Consider the following 20,934-nt stretch of genomic DNA (forward strand, 5'->3'; position numbering starts at 1 on the left):
AATAATTTTAAAATGAACGGATTAAAAATAAATTACATATCGCTTTAAATATTTTATGATAATTATTGTTATGTTAAAAAAAAATCATTATTATTCTAATTAAGTTATGGAACACATTCAATGTACATTCTGAAAAAATAAATGGATCAAAAAATATGTGAAATAGAAACACATTATGGACGTGAAAAAGAAAATGAAAACAAAACCTTGGGGACGGATTGACCAAACCTGGGGGCGGATTGACCAAACTTGGGGGCAGATAACGAACCAAAATTTGGGGGCGGATTGACCAAACATTGGGGACGGATCACAGGGGCTCGTCACGAAGTTTTTTCAACCTTTTATATCTACCACCTCTATACAATAAAATACACAAGGTGACGAGCCCCTGTGGACGGATTAGCCAAAATATAGGGAACGGATTAACCGGGACGGTTTTGTTTGGGAACGGATTGACCGGTGTCACCCTTTTGGTCACTCGGAACACCTCGGCTGATTCGTATCTCGTTTGATGTAGGTTACGGAATCGGCCGAGGTTTCCCGAATGCCTTTTGGCCTTCTTCATCTTCAATATGGCGGACTTGAATGATCATGATGTATGATTAAGTTGATTTGCACGAAAAACAACCGATATATTGACTGCACTTGGCATTTTTGGATTAAAAATTGTCCTGGACAACTACAAGTTTTGGCAAAAGGTGATAAATGTAAACGTTATATTCACTTAAGTAAGATTTTAGCAAAATTTGTTGCTGATCGACCTGGACTTAAGACAGGAGTTTTTAGGTTTGGCCACAGGGGCTCGTCACGAAGTTTTTTCAACCTTTTATATCTACCACCTCTATACAATAAAATACATTGGGCTCGTCACGAAGTTTTTTCAACCATTTATATCTACCACCTCTATCTGTCTATACAATAATACATAAAATACATTGTATTTTATTGTGTAGAAGTTGTGCCGTTACACGGCTTATTTTGTGTGTTTATCCGTTTTTGTCCGTGTTGTGAAATTTGTGTATGTTCCGTTTATATCCGTGTGTTGTGAAACTTATTTATAAATCATGTAAATACCATAAAAATAGTCAGATTTTAAATGGTAGGAACAATTTAAATATTTTTTGTAGTGGTATGTATTGCTACGCTAGAGATTACTATAGTCTCGTTCAACCAGGTGATCGGTGGTTTCCGTAAATTTTTGACAAGCAGAGAATCTCTCTTGCCTGTCGGAGATTAATGGAGACAGCCGAGCGAATGGTTGAACAAAACTAGAGTCCAATATTGCTTGGATCCATACAATTTTTCAGAAATATTTCGATTACTGATACATACCTTGAATGTCCTTGATGGAATTAATGGTATCTTTAAATATTACACGGCATGATGTATATGGGTTTCATCGAAATTCTTTCGGAAAAGTCCAAGTATTCATATTATAAAAGATGTGCGTAGTTCAAATACAGACATGTGTAAGAAACCACTTGCCATGCAAAATAATGTATTGTTGATTCTAAAATAAATAATAATCGATAAAATCAACTCCCGTCAGTACTTCAGTACTTTGATTTAACCTATTACTGATGATCGGCAGTACTCTGCATAAAAAGCATTAATGACTAATGACACATTTTAAATTGCCTTTCTTTACAAAGAATACAAAATTTACCCAGACATTGATAATTAATTCATTAATTGTTTGACAGTGTTCTGAAATTGTCACAAACATCAGACAATATTATAGGATCCTCTCTCATCAGACTTTAGTAGCATGCATGAGTGTATCAAGTCTTCTTCAATATATAGTTTATTTACAATTTGTTTTTTTGTTTTTTTTATTCTAGATGAAGAAGTAGACAGAGTAAACCCACTGTGCACAACCAGCAAATTCAGCTGAAAAGTATATATTGGAACTGTTTTGTTTAAACCCTGAATATTTAGACAATGACTTTGTGGATGTGGAGGTTATGAGAGGGTTTGTACCCTTTGTAATCTCTCTGGAAACCACTTTCTAGAACAACACAGCAGTCACATTTATATCAAAGGTTCATTGGAATATTCAGGACTGAGTCGGAATTATTCTAATGCAACAGGAAGTGGGTCAGTCATTTAGCGGTTCCAGAACCAATTGCAAAATGACTGTAAGAGAAGTATAAACCACAGGTATGTGTACAAACCTATAAAGCATGAATACACTATCACAGTTTAATACAAAAACTGAGGTTTTTACAATGACAAAAAATGTTACCTTGGCAATGAGATTTCAAGATATACGAAGGTTCTTATTTTCTACATGTACCTACAGCATATTAATAGAATTTCCATGTGGTGATCAGACAATGATTGGTTAAGGTAGCCATGGTGGCTCAACACATGATTATTTTGTTTGATGGACGTGTATATTGCTTTTGACTTTGAAAATACCAACAATTCTAGATTTCAATATCCATTAATATTTTTTATCTACAGATAATTATGCATTTAATTGATACCAAATTTTATGTTAAAAATGCTGTCAAACAATTTTTGCAGTTTCTCTGACAAAAATACATGTTCATTACAAAAAAAAATTAATATCAAAATCTTATTTATGGCATTGAAAAAGATTCTTATAATAGATAGATATATTCAGATTATAGATATATTCAGTGATAAGTTTTCCAGGAAATACCGTTATAGCATTTTAAATGTTTGATGATTGCGTTAGGAATTTAAATAAAATTAGCTCCTTCATCCACTTCCTTATTCCTTAAATGCTTTAATGCTTAACATATATCACATACGTTTAATTGAACGTTATCTGGTGTATTTTGAAGTGGAAAGTGAGGTGATATCAATTGAATTGCTTCAATTTGTTAGATGATTTATGCAGGGATGATCAAGGAAACTTAAAACAGTTCATAATTTAATCTTAGGGTGGCTAAGTGGTCGACAAATTACTCATCAGAATTGGAGTGTGTTAATAAAGATCAGAAGCAGGAGGTGGCTGTGTTCAGTAATCTCCTGGCAGTTCTATGGTAAGAAGTTATTTTCTTCGTATTTTAGCTGTAAGTTATTTGTTAGTTTTATATTTTATAATTTTAAAATGAATATTTTCCTATGTCTATAGAGATCTTGTTGTCAAGAAAAAGATCAATATAGTCTGAAAATGGGGAAAACCACCAATCTAGCCCTTTTACATGTAACTACCTGAGTGTGCTGATCATACAATACATTGTATTAAACATTTTCATTTATTTGTCCATCAAACTTTATTGGCATTTTAAAACTAAAGAATTATAATTTATTCAATATAACTGTTGTTTTTTTAAAACAGATTTTTTTTTCTCAATGGATGAAAGACTGGCATCAGCAGCTACTGTAGGTAGCAATCTTATTGAAGGACAGACAGTACAAATCAAGGAAGGCCCTCCTTTGTTTGAGGATGAAGGGAAAGATTTCCCCAAACCCAAACCATGTGAGAAGAGTTCATCAAAAAGGGAAGCAGAAGGTTTAGAGGGAAAAAAAGAAACTGAAGAGGTCACCCTCAATCTGGAAAGTGCACCAAAACTCGATGCAAGTGAAATAAGCCTCGACGAAGTTTTATCCAAGGAGTGTGAACCAGAAGGGAATATCCCTCAGCAAGTTGAAAGGTCTGCAGATGAACCTGAGAACCAAAAACATGATTCTGGATTCTATTCTTTAGAATCCATTAAGGTTGATTCTGAAGTAGATTCTCTCAGTCAACTTTCCAGAGATGCCCCTGGAAGTGAACAGACAAGTCAATCTTTGAGGCGTGGGGAGATAGAGGATGTGGAACCTTCGGATCCCTTGAATGAAAGGACTAATGAATGTTCTCATTTAGCTGAAGCTGGAAATCAAGAACGCCGAAAGAAAAGCAGGAGCACTAAAGACAAAGAAGAAATTGAAAACAAACAAAAATGGGAAAACAGTACTGATAATGCTCAGGACATGGAATGTCGTATCAACAAAAAAACAAGACATTCAATTTCCTATCAGAAATTGTTCAGAATTTTATTTAAGGCTTTGCGTGAAAGTAAATTGCCCAAGCTTGTCTACAATTTCTTTGCAAAGAACAAAAAGTATGATAAAAAGTGCTTGAAAAGATTTGAACTCTCCAACTTCAGATTAATTAAGACTGATTGTGTTGTGTGTCCAGTGTTGGCTTTACAGAGTGGTTGGGACTGGAACACAATGGATATGAAGAAAGAATGGTTTAGACTCGGTTCCTTTGTCAGTCTTACATACAGATTCGAGAAATTGTCATTTGTATTACTAGCCACTGCTGGCTTCTACTACAGCTCAGAACACGAAAAAATTCAGTGTTTTACTTGTGATAAATGTTACACACCAGAAGATTTAGAAAACTTGCTGCAGGCTTTTGGTACTTCAAATCCTCCAAAGGGTTTACATGAAAACTGGTGTTTGATATCTGACCATGGTAACATTCCCATTCAAAACCCTGGCTGCAATGACGTAGGTTTGTACTTGCTATGATTTAAATAAAATCATGCATACCGGTACTTATTTAGGCAAGTATAGCTTTTGAAAATGATGTCCACATGAATTGTGATATTAAAGGGAAAAGAGGCCACATTATATTAATTCCTCTAATCTATTTAATGTACTGGTAATGAAGAATGAATACCAGTAAATCATGTACATCAGCCTTGGCTAATTAAATGATGTTCACTGTATTTTCTACTACTGCTATTTATAGATTACTGAATCTTGATGCATATGATGCATATATATAGTTATAAAAAGTTACAAATATTTAAACAACTTGTATTACCTGGTATATCTATATTAACATGTTTATAACTCAGCATATTGCATACAATCTTATAATTGGCGAATAATTTAGTTGAACATTGTAGGAAACCCATCCTGTAACAAAAGGGCATTCAAAGATACAGAAGGGAGACTTATTCAATGCAAAAACATGTGTGGACCTAATACTTTCTTCATGGATGTCAGTCACATGTTGATAGAGTTTCCAGCATTGAAGGATGCCTTTAAGAGTTGCAGGACTGGCAAGGTAATGATGGGTTTACAGCTGGGTTTTAATCCTCATATCTGTAGATGCATGTATAAATAAGTCTCAAAATAAAAACCAGCAAAAATAAACTTACCTTTCCTTTGTCTGGACCAGTTACTGACAAAACTAAGAGTTCAAGTAATTAGATCACAATTATCTGAACAAAGCTAAAGCAGTCGACCATGAATTTAAAATGTAAATTTGCCTTGGAACATCTAAGTACATGTGGTAAATATAATGGTTAACAATTATTGTTCATATGTTCATGTATTTTATTTCCTTGACTTTCAAAATTTAATGGTTGGGGAAATGACATAATAATGTAAAAATAAAATATTATTGCAATTTATCTGATAATAGAATTCCTATATTGCTTTGTATTGTCAGTAATACTTGATATCACTGTAACTGTTTACATTGAAACATTAAAAAAATTCAGTTGGTTTCATCAATCTTTTCTTTCAAAAGCTTATCTTGGAAATGTTTGAACATGGAAAATTAAACTCAGCAAGAGGAATTTATTACATCCTTCGGCACCTAGAAATGGTAAACCCAGAAGACACCGTTGTCGATCAAGTAGAATTTCAGCTGATCGAATTTTTCTGTATATTGACGGAAAAAATTGAGATGAAAGGATTGTGCCGAGAGGGTTGTCATATGCAGAGAACGTTTACAAGGGAACAGATTATTATCAAGTAAGAACCACGAGTTATAAATGAGTTTAAAATATAATGTATTATGCAGAGCTTTTAAAAAGCTGTAACTCCTGAAAAGTTTCCGAATTTTTTTTGGAGTTACAGCCTTTTAAAAACTCCTGTGTATTTCACTATAATGATTCAAACTCAATAACAACTAATAGGTCTAAGGACCTATTAAAGCTGAACATGACTTATAATGTAGGCACATGAAATCACACCATTTTTCCCCACCTTCTACAGTTAAACATTGGTATCTCAAACTTGGGGGAACTTCAACAAAACTTCAAGATACACGTGGTTTCGAGATATCCGAATTTGCTTTCTATTCTAAATTCCGGGATGTTCTTATATCAACATGTGTTTTAGCATCATTATATATATACTGAACTCCTCTACTACTCATAGATGAATAATCAACCATTTGATTAAGTATTTTTAGTTTATGTGTTTTTATTTGTGAAATACATGTTAATATTTGTGAAAGCAATCAATGAAAGTCAATGGAGCATACCTGAAAAAATATAAACTTGGTTTACTGTATTGGAGATATCGGGAGCTTTTTAAATCATTTATGACTTATAGTGTAGGCACATGACATAACACCATTTGACATAAGCGGGGTATTCAAGATATCCCATGTTCAAGATACCAATATTTACCTGTATTTATACTCGCACTGTTGTTTTGATTTCGACCCTCTGGTCAAGTTGTTGGTATCTACCAAACTGGAAGGGCGTAGACTGATAACATCTGAGGGCTAGCTAATACATGTACCAGAGCCAAGATCAAAACAGCAGCGTGAAAGTGTTTTTATTATCAATATATTACCAACAATTATTTTGAAAAATCAAATTCATATCTCTTTAAAGAAAGAACACCAGTATGATTTAATAAAGAAGACATGAATTTACACATTTTTTCAGATAAATGCATATGAATCCCGTGTTTCCATTCCTTTAGAATAAATGATAGTTTGGCACTGTATGAGCTGTTGGTCTTTTAAGACAAACAGTCAGTCGATGTTTGTTATTTAAAAGAAGGGGGTTGGATGATGTAATTTTGTTTTATAAATTAAAATTATTGAGACAATAACTTTTTGTGAGGTAGCCTCAAAATGTCTCAATATTCTTCACTAGAATAAAAATTTCATAAGTTTTCCTGGTAACACTGCATAGAAATCTACACTATCCCGTGAGTTATTATGTATAAGATGTTTATTAGCATATTCATCCTTTTAACCACCTTATTATGACTATCTAAATTAAGGCATTCTCAGAAGCAGCTTCGTGTTCTGTGCTACCCTGTCTTTCAAAATTCAAACATTAACGGTCATTTGATTTTAAATTAAAACTAGATTGATCCATCTATGAAACTCATCCCCCCCACCAGGTTTATAGATGAGGACCTAACCCATTGCATTACTCTGTTGGATGACAACTTTCGGAAAGAAAAAAAGATATGAAATTTAACTTGATTTTATTAAAATCACAATATCCAACATGTATTTTCATTCTTCAAATTGTTTGTTTGGTGTTTCAGTGGTAGATTAGTATATCATAAATTTGTCTATGCATACTTATATTCAAAAGTAATGGGACATTATTTCAAATTTGAGGGCGATACAGCCTTTATGATGGTGATACAAGGAAAGATGTCTCAGCCCTGAAGGCTGTGATCTGGATGCTGTATCATCCACTCGACTATGTGTATCAGACCTGATACACTACTAGGTATATAATGAACTTGAGTTTCTGTGTTTTTATTTCCCTATGTTTTGTGCAGTTTCTTTTCCCTTGCACAATGCATTGACTTGGCTGTAGATTTGATATAATTAGGAGCCCTCCTCTGCATGTAACCTATAGTGATCAGTCTGTCTACCAGAGATCATTTGTCCATTGCATATCTTCTCTCCCCTTGCCCCAATCTCACTCATAATTCACCTACAGAGGGCCTTTGGATATGTGCAGTGACATTGAACCAAGTTTCTATGTCAAAGGTTAAGGTCACAGCAGAATTGTGTGAAAAATCCTTGTCCAGGTCATATACATGTATTTTCTCCCCTTGGTTCAATCTGGCTCATACTTCACCCACAGAATGCCTCTGGTCAAAGGACTGTTGGGTGGCCTTGACTGAAGTTACTAGATCATATCAGACAACGCAAGAAAATCTTTTTTCAAAGCATACATGTCTATACTCTCTCCTTAGCCCTATTTGACTCATACTTCACATAAACAGAGCCTTTGGATGAGGGGTGCGCAGTGAAACAATTTTTCTAGGTTAAATTTAAAGGGCATAATAAATTTCTTCAATAAGGGTTCCGCTTAGGAAGCTCTTTATAATGATCAGTCTGTCCATACATCTGTTTGTCTTTCCATCATTTCATCTCTCTGTCCATCTGAGATCGCTTGTCAGGAGCATATCTTCTCTCCCCTTAGCCCAATCTGGCTCATACTTCACTAACAGAGTGTGCAGTGACTTTGAACCATGTTTCTAGGAGGTAAGGTTAAGGCCATAGCAGAGTTATAAATAAAATCTTTGTCCAGAGCGTATCTTCTCCCCCCCCCCCCCCTTACCATGCATCTCAATGTTGTCTAGTTCAGTTTTTGTAGTCCAGATTGTATATCCCATTGTCTTAATCCTGCCTACTGGTAGATTTAATAAAAAGAATGCCTGTAGAAAGGTATGTGTAATGAGGCTGAATTAAAGTTCTATATTAGCTGGAAATTTATTATTTCTAAGATTAGGTCTAAGCAAAATTCTCTGAAATGCTTTTCATCCTAATGTTCATTATTTAATCAGGGTCCTTTTAGATGGTCTCCATCTTAGTGATGTCTTGTCTCCATTTGATAATTTTATCGTGTCTGAGTAACAGTGGCGATGTAAGCTGTATATACCCACACAGGAATTTTTGCATGTGTTCAACTTAAAAATGACATAAAAAGGTTCAATTTATGGGGAGAAATCAACTTTTTAAAAAACTTATTGTGATTGATAAAAACAAGTCCCTACTTAATACGAACTCAGGATCAGCAGATCTGAGGTAACTGAAGCTATATCCAAACATACAGACACCAAAGTTAGACAATATTATCAGCTTCAAATTAGTTTGAAATTGCCTTGTTCTTACCTACTGCTATAAAATGAAGAAGTCACTGGGTGTTGATCTAAGGACCAGCAAGAAGTCAGAAGCTGAATATATAGGGTTGTTAGTCATAGGGGTGAGAAAAGAGTAACTTTTGTGGACAATAGCATTGTTGAGTCCTGTTCAGCTTTAAAAAATTCTATTTAAAATCACTGATAGCTAGTTTACAAATAGTTTGTAGATGAAATAAGACTGAAAGATTGATGAGATTTATATTTATTTAGTGTAGATTATTGTTTACTGATATTTGCTTAATTTGATATGTAAAGTAAGACAGTTTTATTGAAATAGAAATTTTAGAATAATTAATAACTGTAGGTATTTTGCTTATGATTTAAAGTAGCTACATAACTGTAGCTATTGGGTAAATTATACTGTAGAGCTATATAATAGTTTAGACATGCAGAAAACTTGCTGTTTACAGCACACACAAAAATATGTGAGCCAGTTCAGACCAATTTTCTTAACTCATTTTGTGAAAATAATTGATCCAAAAATATTTTACAGACATAAACAACAAGTTACAGTATATGCCTATGAAAAATTCTTTGAAACAACCGCATTACGTGAATACAATGTATTTTTATAGACTGTCCCAAGATATTTTTGTCACACATTTTCTTGAATTATTCTATGTAATGAATACCTCTGGGTTTCAATGATGTTCATTCAATGGTATGAAAAAATCCCAAGATTTCCTCATTGAAACACCCTCTCTTAGCTGTCAAGTTTCACTTCATTGCTAAAAGTAAGTCTACTGGGATTTTGCATTGCAAAATAGATGAAGATACCCGGATGATAACTTTGAAAAATTGTGCAAGGTATTCTGAGTGTCTTCTGAATGGAGAAAAGATGTAAACACTTCCCATTATAAAACTCTGTATGAAATCTTTTTTCATTCCTGTGAATTATTTCGAGTGAAAAATGATCATGTGTCAAAATATTTTGGATATTTTCCCTTTCATCGATTTCAATTGCACTTTTTTCACAGGCAGGGTTGTCTCTAAGACCCGGGAGGTGGGAAATTCCCCTGCCTAAAGTGATGTAATTACCCAGCTATTTTTTCATTTCAAACACAATCTAGGTATAAGCTAGACCTCCAGACCCCCATCTACTTTTTAGCTCACCTGAGCTGAAAGCTCAAGTGAGCTATTCTGATCACATTTTGTCCGTCGTCTGTCGTCCGTCTGTCCGTCCGTCTGTCTGTCTGTCCGTCTGTAAACTTTTTACATTTTGAACTTCTTCTCTAAAACTGCTTATCCAATTTCAACCAAATTTGGCACAAAGCATCCTTATGGGAGGGCATATATAAATTGCAAAAATAAAAGTCCGATCTGTATTCAAAGCGGAGAAAACCTTGAAACTGTAGAAAAAGGGGGGTGGATTTTTAAAAATCTTCTTCTCAAGAACTACCGAGGCAAATTTAACGTAGTTTAGCATAAAGTATCCTTATGGGAAGGAAAATATAAATTGCAAAAATGAAGGGGTGATTTTGTTTCAAATCTAAGTTATTACAAAAATAATAATAAAGGAAAGGCGTGTTTCAATCAGTTATGGCTCGGCATCCGATAAAATGGGTAGGCAAGACTTGGCCTGGGCAAAACAAAAGATTGGCAGTTATTAATCTGCCAATCTCATTAAAATTTCAGGATATTTGATGGACTAGTATATTTGTATTCGCTGTAGATATTGCTGCAAAATAATGCGTATTTGGAATTGACGTTTGCTGATCTGCCCCGGCATTTATTTTGCCACGGCCCGGGTTTGCATACCCATTTTACCAAGACTCGTATTCCATACTTCTAAAACGAGGTTCTTTGTTTAAAGCAGCCATGACATTATACGAAAAAGGGTCGATCTGACTATGATGAATTTGCTTGTTGTGCAACAGTTCGCGTATGAAGGGAAATTTTGAAACATGAAAAATATATTGGTGCCGATTTTGTGAAGTAAATTGAGGCTAAATATTTCAATGCGTTGACAGTTTTCACACATGACGTTGGTGTTAGCTTGTTCTGATTTTCGTTTCGTTTTCATTATTTATGCTTTGTAACCTGGAAACTATCGTCTGTATTTCGTGATTTTTACGTATCAAATCAAACAGAGACTTCGGTAAATCAAACAGTTACATGTACGTTAACTGTTTACCTGCGCAAATTAAGCAAAATCTGATGTAGGGGTACTGAAATACAATTCATTCTATCGGTAATTCGGCATTATCTTTTGCGTAATGGTAGATTAATGCAATATGTTTTGTTGAGATGCTCGACATTTTCTCTAGTTTATTCAGTTTAAATAGAGTTTGATATCGCTTACGGAAATATGTAGGTATATACATGTATATATATAATTCATTATACATGTAGTGCATGTTTCTTGTGTTTAATTGTTTACAATTTCTATTTACTAACCATATTTGAGTGTTAAGCTTCGAATTATAAGCAAGATACAGAGATTTGCTCACAATTCTATGTTTGTACACAGATCTTAAAAGCTAAAGATTAAAAAAGTAAAAAAAAATTGTAAATATTTATTACGAAAATTTTCAAAATCTGTTCTTCCAGAGACCAACTTACTGAATTGTAAACTTAACCTTTTTAGCTCACCTGAGGATGGGGCCACAATGGGGGGGTCGAAGTTTAACAAGTGAATATATACCGGTAGATTAAATCTTTAGAAATCTTCTTCTCAGAAACTAATCGGCCAGGAAAGCTGAAACTTGTGTGGAAGCATCCTCAGGTAGTGTAGATTCAAAGATGTGAAAAACATGACCCCTGGGGGTAGGGTGGGGCCACAATGGAGGGTCGAAGTTTAACATATGAATATAAAAAGTAAATCTTTAAAAATCTTCTTCTCAGAAACTAATCGGCCAGGAAAGCTGACACTTGTGTGGATGCATCCTTAGGTAGTGAAGATTCAAATTTGTGAAAATCATGACCCCCAGGGGTAGGGTGGGGCCACAAGGGGGGATCGACGTTTTACATAGGAATCCACAGTAAATCTTTAAAAATCTTCTTCTCAGAAACTATTCAGCCAGGAAAGCTGACACTTGTGTGGATGCATTCTCAGGTAGTTTAAATTCAAAGTTGTGAAAATCATGACCCCCGGGGGTAGGGTGGGGCCACAATGGGGGATCGAAGTTTAACATATGATTATATACAGTAAATCTTTAAAAATCTTCTTCTCAGAAACTAATTAGCCAGGAAAGCTAAAACTTGTGTGGAAGCATCCTCAGGTACAGTACAGCTCACGAGTATCCCGACACCCACCGTGTAAAAAACACGGTGGAAAACGGTCTGTGTCGCACCGTGCACACGGTGTGACACCGTGTATGTGTATTGGAAAATTCAAGAAAAAGCACCGTGTCGCACCGTGTAACTCCGTGGATATCGTTACCTGAGACGTTGATAGAAATAGCGTATGTTTAGAAATAAAGAAATTTTGGCTAAACAAGGGTTGAAACATATATATCCTTTTCCCATTTAAAAAAAAAAAGAATGTCGACTTAGGTTTCACGGACCCAGCAAATTGTCGAGGCTGTCAACGTGAAGTGTTTTGTGATCTGAAAACTCGACGTAAATGGGTACCTTTTAATTCATTTGTACTTAACGAGGCCGGGTCTAATTTTTTCTGCCCTAGATTTTTGAATGAAATTTTTTACAAGAATTACTACTGATATAATTATTATTTTAAGATTAAAAAATAAGACATTTACCACACCGTTTGTTTAAGGGGTCATCTCAAAGTGTGTTAATTATTAACATAGGACCCTATGGGATTTTGCTTGCAATGTACCAAATTTGCACATTTTTTAAACTTCTGCCCTAGGGATTTCTTTTTCTGTTCTACATATTAAAGTTATTGCTAAAAGGCATCAAATGGTCAAATAAAAAAAAACGTTTACCTCCTGGTTTGTTCCAGGGGTCTTATCAAAGTTGATTTTTGTATGCCCAATTTCCAAGATTTGTCAGTTAATGGCTATTTTTCATTTGACAAAGGCGGAAAATGTGATATATATGGTATTATTAAAACATTCAGACATATTTAAGTAATAAATAAATATATAACATCACATATTAAGGGTCATTAATATAAAATATATGGTTATTGTCTTGAAATATATGAATTAAGCTATATCTAGGCGGGTTAAGAAAACGTGACAGAGGGCTAGGCTTGCTGAACCCTCTTCACCTTTTCGACCCGAGCCCAAGTATAGCTTATACTTCGAGACATTTATCTTTATTCCACAATATGACTTTAATTTTACTCTTCAAACGAGTTATTTTCGACAAATTTCGCTGAATATCTGCAGTTGAAACTATCCCGCCATGGCGTCAACAAAGCAAAAAGATGACGTCACAATACAAATGAAACGCTGCGCGAAAGCGTGCGTACTCGTTCTGTACTCGGCCTCGTTAAATAAATGAAATAAATTCACCAAAAATATTTAATAATTAATTAATATATAAATAAAATTCAAATCAATTTAATTCATCTTGTTTTTTTTCTTAACACACGTGATGTTGTAACTGACGATCCTATTAAAATGTCGGGAGCTTAAACGTCTTATTTCTGTTATCTGTAAACACATTAATTTACAGCCTTACTTTAAACCAATTAAAAATGAGAAATGAAAACATTTCAGATCATGTTTTTCTAAAAACATGTGCTGTTGATGTGCTGTGGTAAATACCAACCCCATATTACCGGTGACTCGAATAATTTGGACTTCAGCTATTTATGTAGCAATGAATAAACAAAAAAATCACTTTTATATTATAGATTATAGATAAATACAAGAACAAACTCTTGTTAAATTATATTAAAACATTGTACATGTATTAAAAATATACCCGCATTTCATAAAATAATTATCAACTTTATTTCCGTATAGCTGGTAATAACCTCGTGATTTCACATGAAAAAAATCACTCGTGCGATGTATGGAAGCTGATCAGATACACAGCATTGTCTTTCATCTTGGGTTCTATACACAACAGGTGTTATTATCTGTCTTGTTAGGTGTCATTGGAATTTACAACTAACTTTGTGTATATTTGGGCGTCTGAACAGCCGTTATTCACACCTTTCCGCGAGCACCTGTTTTGTAACTCATCACAACCCGTCGTGTGTATGGTCTGAATATATCTTACTTCTACTTTGTTAGTTCAATGATTTTTCCTAAACTCTAACAAACAAAATTGTCTGTAGATATGTACACAAACAACTACACGTAAGACTATCGGCGCGTGGATCCGGGAAACAATTCAGCTACTCTATAAATGCGAAATAAGAAATTATTTACCGGGTACACATACTTGTATGTACGGAAAAAAAACCCCATTGATTAAAAAGATGAATGAGATAATACTGATCACTTTTTGCAAGCATTTAGAATTGATGTGAAATAGCGTCGAAATTTTAACAAAAAATCTTAATACATCGTGAACTTTACAAACTTTTAGTCATTGTGTTGAAATCATTATTAAAACCATGAATCTAAAATAAATTAATTAAATTCATACAAATAGAACTCTGATAATTCTAAAATGATTGCACAAAAGTACAGAGAGAGAGAGAGAGAGAGAGATTTTACAACGTAATATTCCAACCCTCATACATGCAGTATAAGAATAAAGAAACTAAACATTTCAAACACCGAATACTTCATTGTTAAACATTTCTCTATTTAAAAAAAACAATAGAACGGCATTTTCCCATATCATGGAAGGAGCACGTTGTCTATCTCGCAGGCTGATTTGATTGACAGGGATAGCACGTGGACCCTGACTGCATATATTCTATCGCAATTTTAGGGAAAAGGGTTCATTATAATGGAAACTATAAATCTAACTTATTACACTGAATTACAATTAAAATGTACTTAAATCAAACTCATACTGGTATTCTCTCTCTCTCTCTCTCTCTCTCTCTCTCTCTCTCTCTCTCTCTCTCTCTCTCTCTCTCTTATATGACGATCATTAAACAATAAAACAGTAATTATTGCAATACTGAGTAAACTGTAGTTTCTTGGAACACAAATAATTTCTAAACTCAAGTTGCTATAAAGATGAAATAAAAAGAATATCAAGTACCGATCCACGGATTCTTAGCGCTATGAATATGTACCGTGCGGTACTAAATGGACAAGTACATCACACATATGTATAAAAGAAAGAAAATTTGAAAATATATTAGATATAAAGCTGTATAATTATATTACTTACAGAAAGTACATTTGTTTTCGACAACCCGTTAGATTTGTTATCGTTGAATAGAGTATAAGTGAGGAAAGATCACAGTTATGGTTCTATGCACTATTGAAACTGCCAAACTACAGTAACTACGATTACTACTACGTTTAAAAACGGACTGAAACAAAAACTTATGGAACCGTTTATTTGAATGTTAAAAGGAAAAGAAAGTGTTAGTGTTTTAATTGATCAAACCTTTATGTGGGCGATATCGATTTTTCATATCAACAAAAATTAACCGTAACAATCACATACGTCTGAAAATTGCGTGCCTAAATATTTTATTTATTTCTATTTCTTTGTCTTTTTCTTTCATTCTCTTACGTACATCAATAAATATTTTATTCTTTATAAGTTTTATTCCTAAATCCTCCTTTTTTTACAGGTAAATACCGCGTGTTACACTGAGTTATTGCCCGTGTTGCATCGCGTTGCACCGTGTCGCACCGTGCTTTTTCTCGTTCCGTGGCCGTAACAGAGAACAATAGATTAAAGGTACCGACACTTCCACGCTCAGCGTGGACTTTCAAACACGGTGGTCGGTGTTTTTGTCGGGATACTCGTGAGCTGTACTGTAGTGTTGATTCAAATTTGTGAAAATCATGACCCCTGGGGGTAAGTTTGGGCCACAATGGGAGGTCGATGTTTTACATAGGAATAAACAGAGTTATTCTTTAAAAATCTTCTTCTCAGAAACTAATCAGCCAGGAAAGCTGAAACTTGTGTGAAAGCATCCTCAGGTAGTGTAGATTCAAAGTTGTGAAAATAATGATCCCCAGGGGTAGGGTGGGGCCACAAAGGGGGGGGGGGGGTGTCAAAGTTTAACAAAGGAATATATAGGGCAAATCTTTAAAAACTAATCAGCCAGATGATTCTTTATAATTGTTAAGACTTTGGCCCCAGGACAATTCTTTGGCCTCACGAGAAGGTTCAGAGTTTGATGTACGTTTATATCCCATATATAAACTATTGTTACGGATCTTTTTTAGAACTGCAATACTCAACATATGATATGGCTATAAAATCATCCTGTTAGAAAAGGGACTAATGATTATAAACATAAGAATATCCAGGGGAAAATGGATTTTATTTATACAGGATTTACATGAATTATTGTACATTGTCCAGATAGTTTGTATTATGACTCCATTGAGCTGATTTTATCATACCTATTGTTCCTCAGGTGAGCGATGTGGCCCATGGGCCTCTATTTTTCCCTTCTACATCAGTTTTTAGAGACAACCCTGCAAAGGTATGCATATTTTTATTAAAAATTGCCCAAATGTGCTGCATAAATATCTTGGGACAGACTATAGTTACGTGGTTTGTAATTGACCATATATGGTTTATGTGTGGTCAGTAAATTCCATTTTACTGACCATGGCCTGGTTTTTCGACAGGTGGTTAACTCTAACACCATGTTAACTCTGTGTTTAAAGTTAGTGTTATAGTTAACCACATGGTTAAATGTTTTTCAAAAGTCTGTTGAATTTAACCATGTGTTAACTCAGTGTTAACTTTAATTTAATCCAAGCCCAGTACCTTGACTAAAGATTTAACACAGTGATTAAATATGGCGGCCAGTGAATTTATTTTGCCACTTTAATTTTAAAAAATGGGTAAAAGAAGCATTTGCCACTAGTTTTAAAGTTCGTTAAACCATCCTTTTGTGTTAATGACAAAAAGAAAAGAAAAAACAAAAATCAAGCTTTTTAGCCTATACAATGTGACATGTACAAGTTTCAATTTGGGTACAAAACCTGACATCATGATAATCTTAACAATGACATACCGGTAGTCTAATGCTCAAGGAGAACCTCAGCACATTGTATTTGAAAACATATATAGCGAAACGCTTTTCTATTTTATCTCTTTAATTACTATTTGATAAAGTAAAAAAAGTATGTAACAACCATTGTCATTGATAACTTGTCAACGATTAGGTTACTCTATCCAAGCAAACTATTAGTGATATTATTGAGCAGATTTTACTACCGGTTATTGGATAGCTTGTGGTGTGCAGTCGTCAAAATTGAATTTATTAATAACATGATTATAGGAAAGCACCAAAAGGAGTTGATAAATAATTATATATATGCATGCATCATGAACACGTAGTTCCAGACAGGTGTTTGTGTAGATGTACATGTACTTTGTCAGCTAATTATCATATGTTTTGTTATTTCAGCCCTCCATGTCTAAAAACCAGAGATGGTAAAATGAACATCATTCAGCAAGGAATATTGAAATTCTTTGAAGATTTGTGTCCTTCAAACAAGTGGTATGTATCAGTATCATAGATGCTTGACCAGAGTTTACTCTTAAAATATTTTCCCCCAGAAAAAAAAATGGGTCTAGAATTATTTTTTGTGCAAGCACATTGGCTTGAAAGAAGAATTTTTCTCATAGATAAAACTTCACTTCAGAAAATTACACACCTGAATTTTCTTTTTTGGGAGTTGATTTTAATCAACTCTCCTTTGCAGTTACTCTGGCAAACTAGAAGTAAAACAGTGTTTGGACCTGAGCACAAATCAATACTTATGACAACAAATAGTTCTACAGATAGAAAACTTATTTTTGACAGTGTTAAAATTATAGTGAAATTTGACCTAAAGAATAATACAGTGTATGTAGAAAAGAGATAGCAAGCAGTACATCTCCCTCCGTGTTTGAAATAAGAATATTTTGGCATGTACATGTATATGCGATTGAGGGTTGACATTTAATACATAATAGATAATGCAAAAAATGAAAGTATTTTCAATTGCAAGAATAAACTGCATATGGAACGAACAGTCAATAGCAGGAAAACTTTGTAATTTTTCCAGTCAGCTGCTGTTAAAAGAATTTTAGACCACATATAATCAATGTCAGTTTAGATTTTCATTCCTGACCACTCTAAATATGCAGTCAGTTGCTTTATGATTTCAATTTTATAAATAGTTTAAGCAAAACAATTTTAATAACATTTCTGGAACAGTATATACAAAAATATATGTACAAATACAAGGCCCATTAATGTGTAAAGTGTTACTTCCTACCTTTGCTTGGGGTTATCATCTTGTGTTTTTTATTTTAGCTGTGATCATTGCCAGGAGACTGTCTGTCTGACCTTTAGCCACCCCCCACCCCCAGTCCTTTTTATCAACGTCTTGCGTTTAAATTTCCCGCCGGTTGGAGCTTTTGAGGACTTACCAGCAGTGGTTTATGTTCTGGGTCACAAATACAGGGTTGGTATGGTGTATGTACACAAGGACCAGCACTTTACAGGGTGGATCTACAAGAATCAGGCATGGACTTACTATGATGATAGTAAAGTCAGCCCTGGAGATAAGTATTCAGCTGATTTAGATGAGACCAAGGAATTCCCTGGAAATGAGCTCAAGGTTGTGGTCTCATATTACCTCATCAATAATGGAGGCCCATAATGATAAAAAGTGTGTCATCAGAAAATTACAAGCAACATCGTTAAAGAAGGGTTAATGAAATTTGATTTTGTAAATTATTTTTAAGATTTTTTTGGTATTTGAAGTACCAGTTTGTATATCAAAGTACTTGTAAATTGTGCAGTTTACAAATTAAGATATTTTACCAAAATAATTAATATATTTTTTTTAGCATATCATGCTATTGGACTTCATGAACTTATAATGATATTTCTATACAGTGAGAATATCATGCCATAACCCTGGGTTCATCATGATATATTACTGAGCATATCATGATATCACACTGAGTTCATTGTGATATATGACTGAGCATATCATGATATAACTCTGAGTTCTTTGTGATATATGGCTGAGCATATCAGGATATCACACTGAGTTCATTGTGATATATGACTGAGCAAATCATGACATAACACTGAGTTCATTGTGATATATGACTGAGCATATCATGATATCACACTGAGTTCATTGTGATATATGACTGAGCATATCATGATATCACATTGAGTTCTTTGTGATATATGGCTGAGCATATCATGACAAAACAATGAGTTCATTGTGATATATGACTGAGCATATCAGGATATCACACTGAGTTCATTGTGATATATGACTGAGCATATCATCATATTACACTGAGTTTATTGTGTTATATGACTGAGCATATCATGATATAACTCTGAGTTCTTTGTGATATATGGCTAAGCATATCATGACATAACACTGAATTCATTGTGATATATGACTGAGCATATCATGACATAACACTGAGTTCATCGTGATATATGACTGAGCATATCAGGATATCACACTGAGTTCATTGTGATATATGACGAGCATATCATGATATCACACTGAGTTCATTGTGTTATATGACTGAGCATATCATGATATCACACTGGGCTTATCGTGATATATGACTGTGGATATCAAATTACACCAAACTTGAATAAAGGACAGTAGTCATACTGCTGGAATATCGATTTATTAGACGTGGAATATTAGGGTATCATAGTTAATCCCACGTCTATGACATGAAATTGAATGTACAATTTTATTTTAGTTTTGTGCAATGAAAGGACACTGTTAATATGGGATGTCATTTGAATTCACTTTTTGTTTCTAAATTTGTTTTATTTGATAAAGCAGAAGAATATAAAACTGATAATTAGGGGGTTTTGGGGGTAAGGAAAGCACCTTCCTCATTTTCAGTACATCTTTTATATAAATTTTTCATATAAGAATATATTAACCACAGAATTAGATATATTGTATTTTTCTAGTAATGTTCTTTGATATTGCTAGGGTCATAAAAAAAGGTAGATGTTTATTTTTGGACAGTTGTCAAAAACATGGGAAAAACTTTGTGGTAGCTGGTTCCAGTGTTGTATTGGTTTTAATGTATTTCTCATGAAAACATCTCGATTTTAATGAATACTGACTCTGTGCTATTTTTTTTTTCATAGAGAAATTTATATTCTGATTGTTAAATTTTTAAAATATTTTAATTTTTCTATCACAGAAATAATTTTACAATATAAAATTGTTACTACATGTATATCATTGAATCTGTCTCCTGTGGGTTAATAACCAGTTAATTACCAGTTGTATATATATCCCTTGCCTATATTCCTTACAAAATGTGATGTGAGGGTCACCATTACACATCAGTTCCGTTATTAGATAGATTTAACTTATCTAAATTAGCTTCTCAAAAAATGGCTGTGATTCTTTTAGGGAATAATATATCTCTTTCAGGTTCCTCAACACACCTAAGTCTTATTTGAAGGATTGATAACGAATCCTTTTTCAAATACATGTATGACTTCACAAAACAGAGAGCGATACCGGCTTTCGATTATTTTACCGGGGTTTTTTTTTTTTTCAGTGAAATGGGAAAAATTATTCTGACTGCAGGGTATTAAAAAGCTCAAAATGTGGTCTTATTTGATGCGTAATATTAATATCTATAAATACATGCCAAAGATGGTCTGGTCGTTTATAATTCTTTAATTTAAAAAATATTTCTGAAAATTAAAATTGTTATTCTTTAACATCTGTTAAATGTATGGATAAAATCTGTAGAATAAGAAATAGTCATATTAAGCACTAATCAATGAAACGAAATTGCTACATATTAGAATAATTGCAATTTTCCATATATGAACAGATCCCAATAAAAAAAAAAACTGATCCTGATCAGAACTGTTTTAAAATTGAAATTTAACAAAAATACTACATTTTTTTCTGAGAAATTGATATTTATTATAAAATCAATAAATGAAAAACTTATTTTAAAGCTAAACAATCTGGAATTTTTGCAAAATTGTGATATATTTCAACTTTTTAT

The 20,934-nt window shown here is 33.7% G+C and overlaps 1 protein-coding gene across 4 annotated transcripts; it reads left to right on the forward strand.

The window, feature by feature from the left end:
• Nucleotides 1–562: 562 nt before the first annotated feature.
• LOC105330113 (uncharacterized) lies at nucleotides 563–19,518 on the forward strand. Of its 4 annotated transcripts, none has more exons than XM_066085831.1 (8): nucleotides 563–698; nucleotides 1,842–2,160; nucleotides 2,913–3,014; nucleotides 3,314–4,477; nucleotides 4,878–5,038; nucleotides 5,507–5,733; nucleotides 17,321–17,413; nucleotides 18,215–19,518. In XM_066085831.1, exons 4-8 carry the CDS (start codon nucleotides 3,328–3,330, stop codon nucleotides 18,561–18,563), a joined length of 1,980 nt encoding a protein of 659 aa, XP_065941903.1. In that variant the 5' UTR covers nucleotides 563–698; nucleotides 1,842–2,160; nucleotides 2,913–3,014; nucleotides 3,314–3,327; the 3' UTR covers nucleotides 18,564–19,518. The 4 variants fall into 4 exon arrangements, with proteins under 4 accessions (XP_065941903.1, XP_065941899.1, XP_065941900.1 ...); XM_066085827.1 differs by having other exon boundaries at nucleotides 1,842–2,097; XM_066085828.1 differs by having other exon boundaries at nucleotides 1,842–2,097; nucleotides 3,350–4,477.
• Nucleotides 19,519–20,934: the final 1,416 nt, after the last annotated feature.

The sequence above is a fragment of the Magallana gigas genome, chromosome 5 (genome assembly GCF_963853765.1).
Source record: "Magallana gigas chromosome 5, xbMagGiga1.1, whole genome shotgun sequence".
NCBI classification, from domain to species: domain Eukaryota; kingdom Metazoa; phylum Mollusca; class Bivalvia; order Ostreida; family Ostreidae; genus Magallana; species Magallana gigas.

Coding starts and splice junctions, on each gene's coding strand:
- LOC105330113 (XM_066085827.1), top strand. Junction 4,478..4,877: donor CCCTGGCTGCAATGACGTAG/GTTTGTACTTGC, acceptor TGAACATTGTAG/GAAACCCATCCTGTAACAAA. Junction 17,414..18,214: donor TTGTGTCCTTCAAACAAGTG/GTATGTATCAGT, acceptor TTTTTATTTTAG/CTGTGATCATTGCCAGGAGA.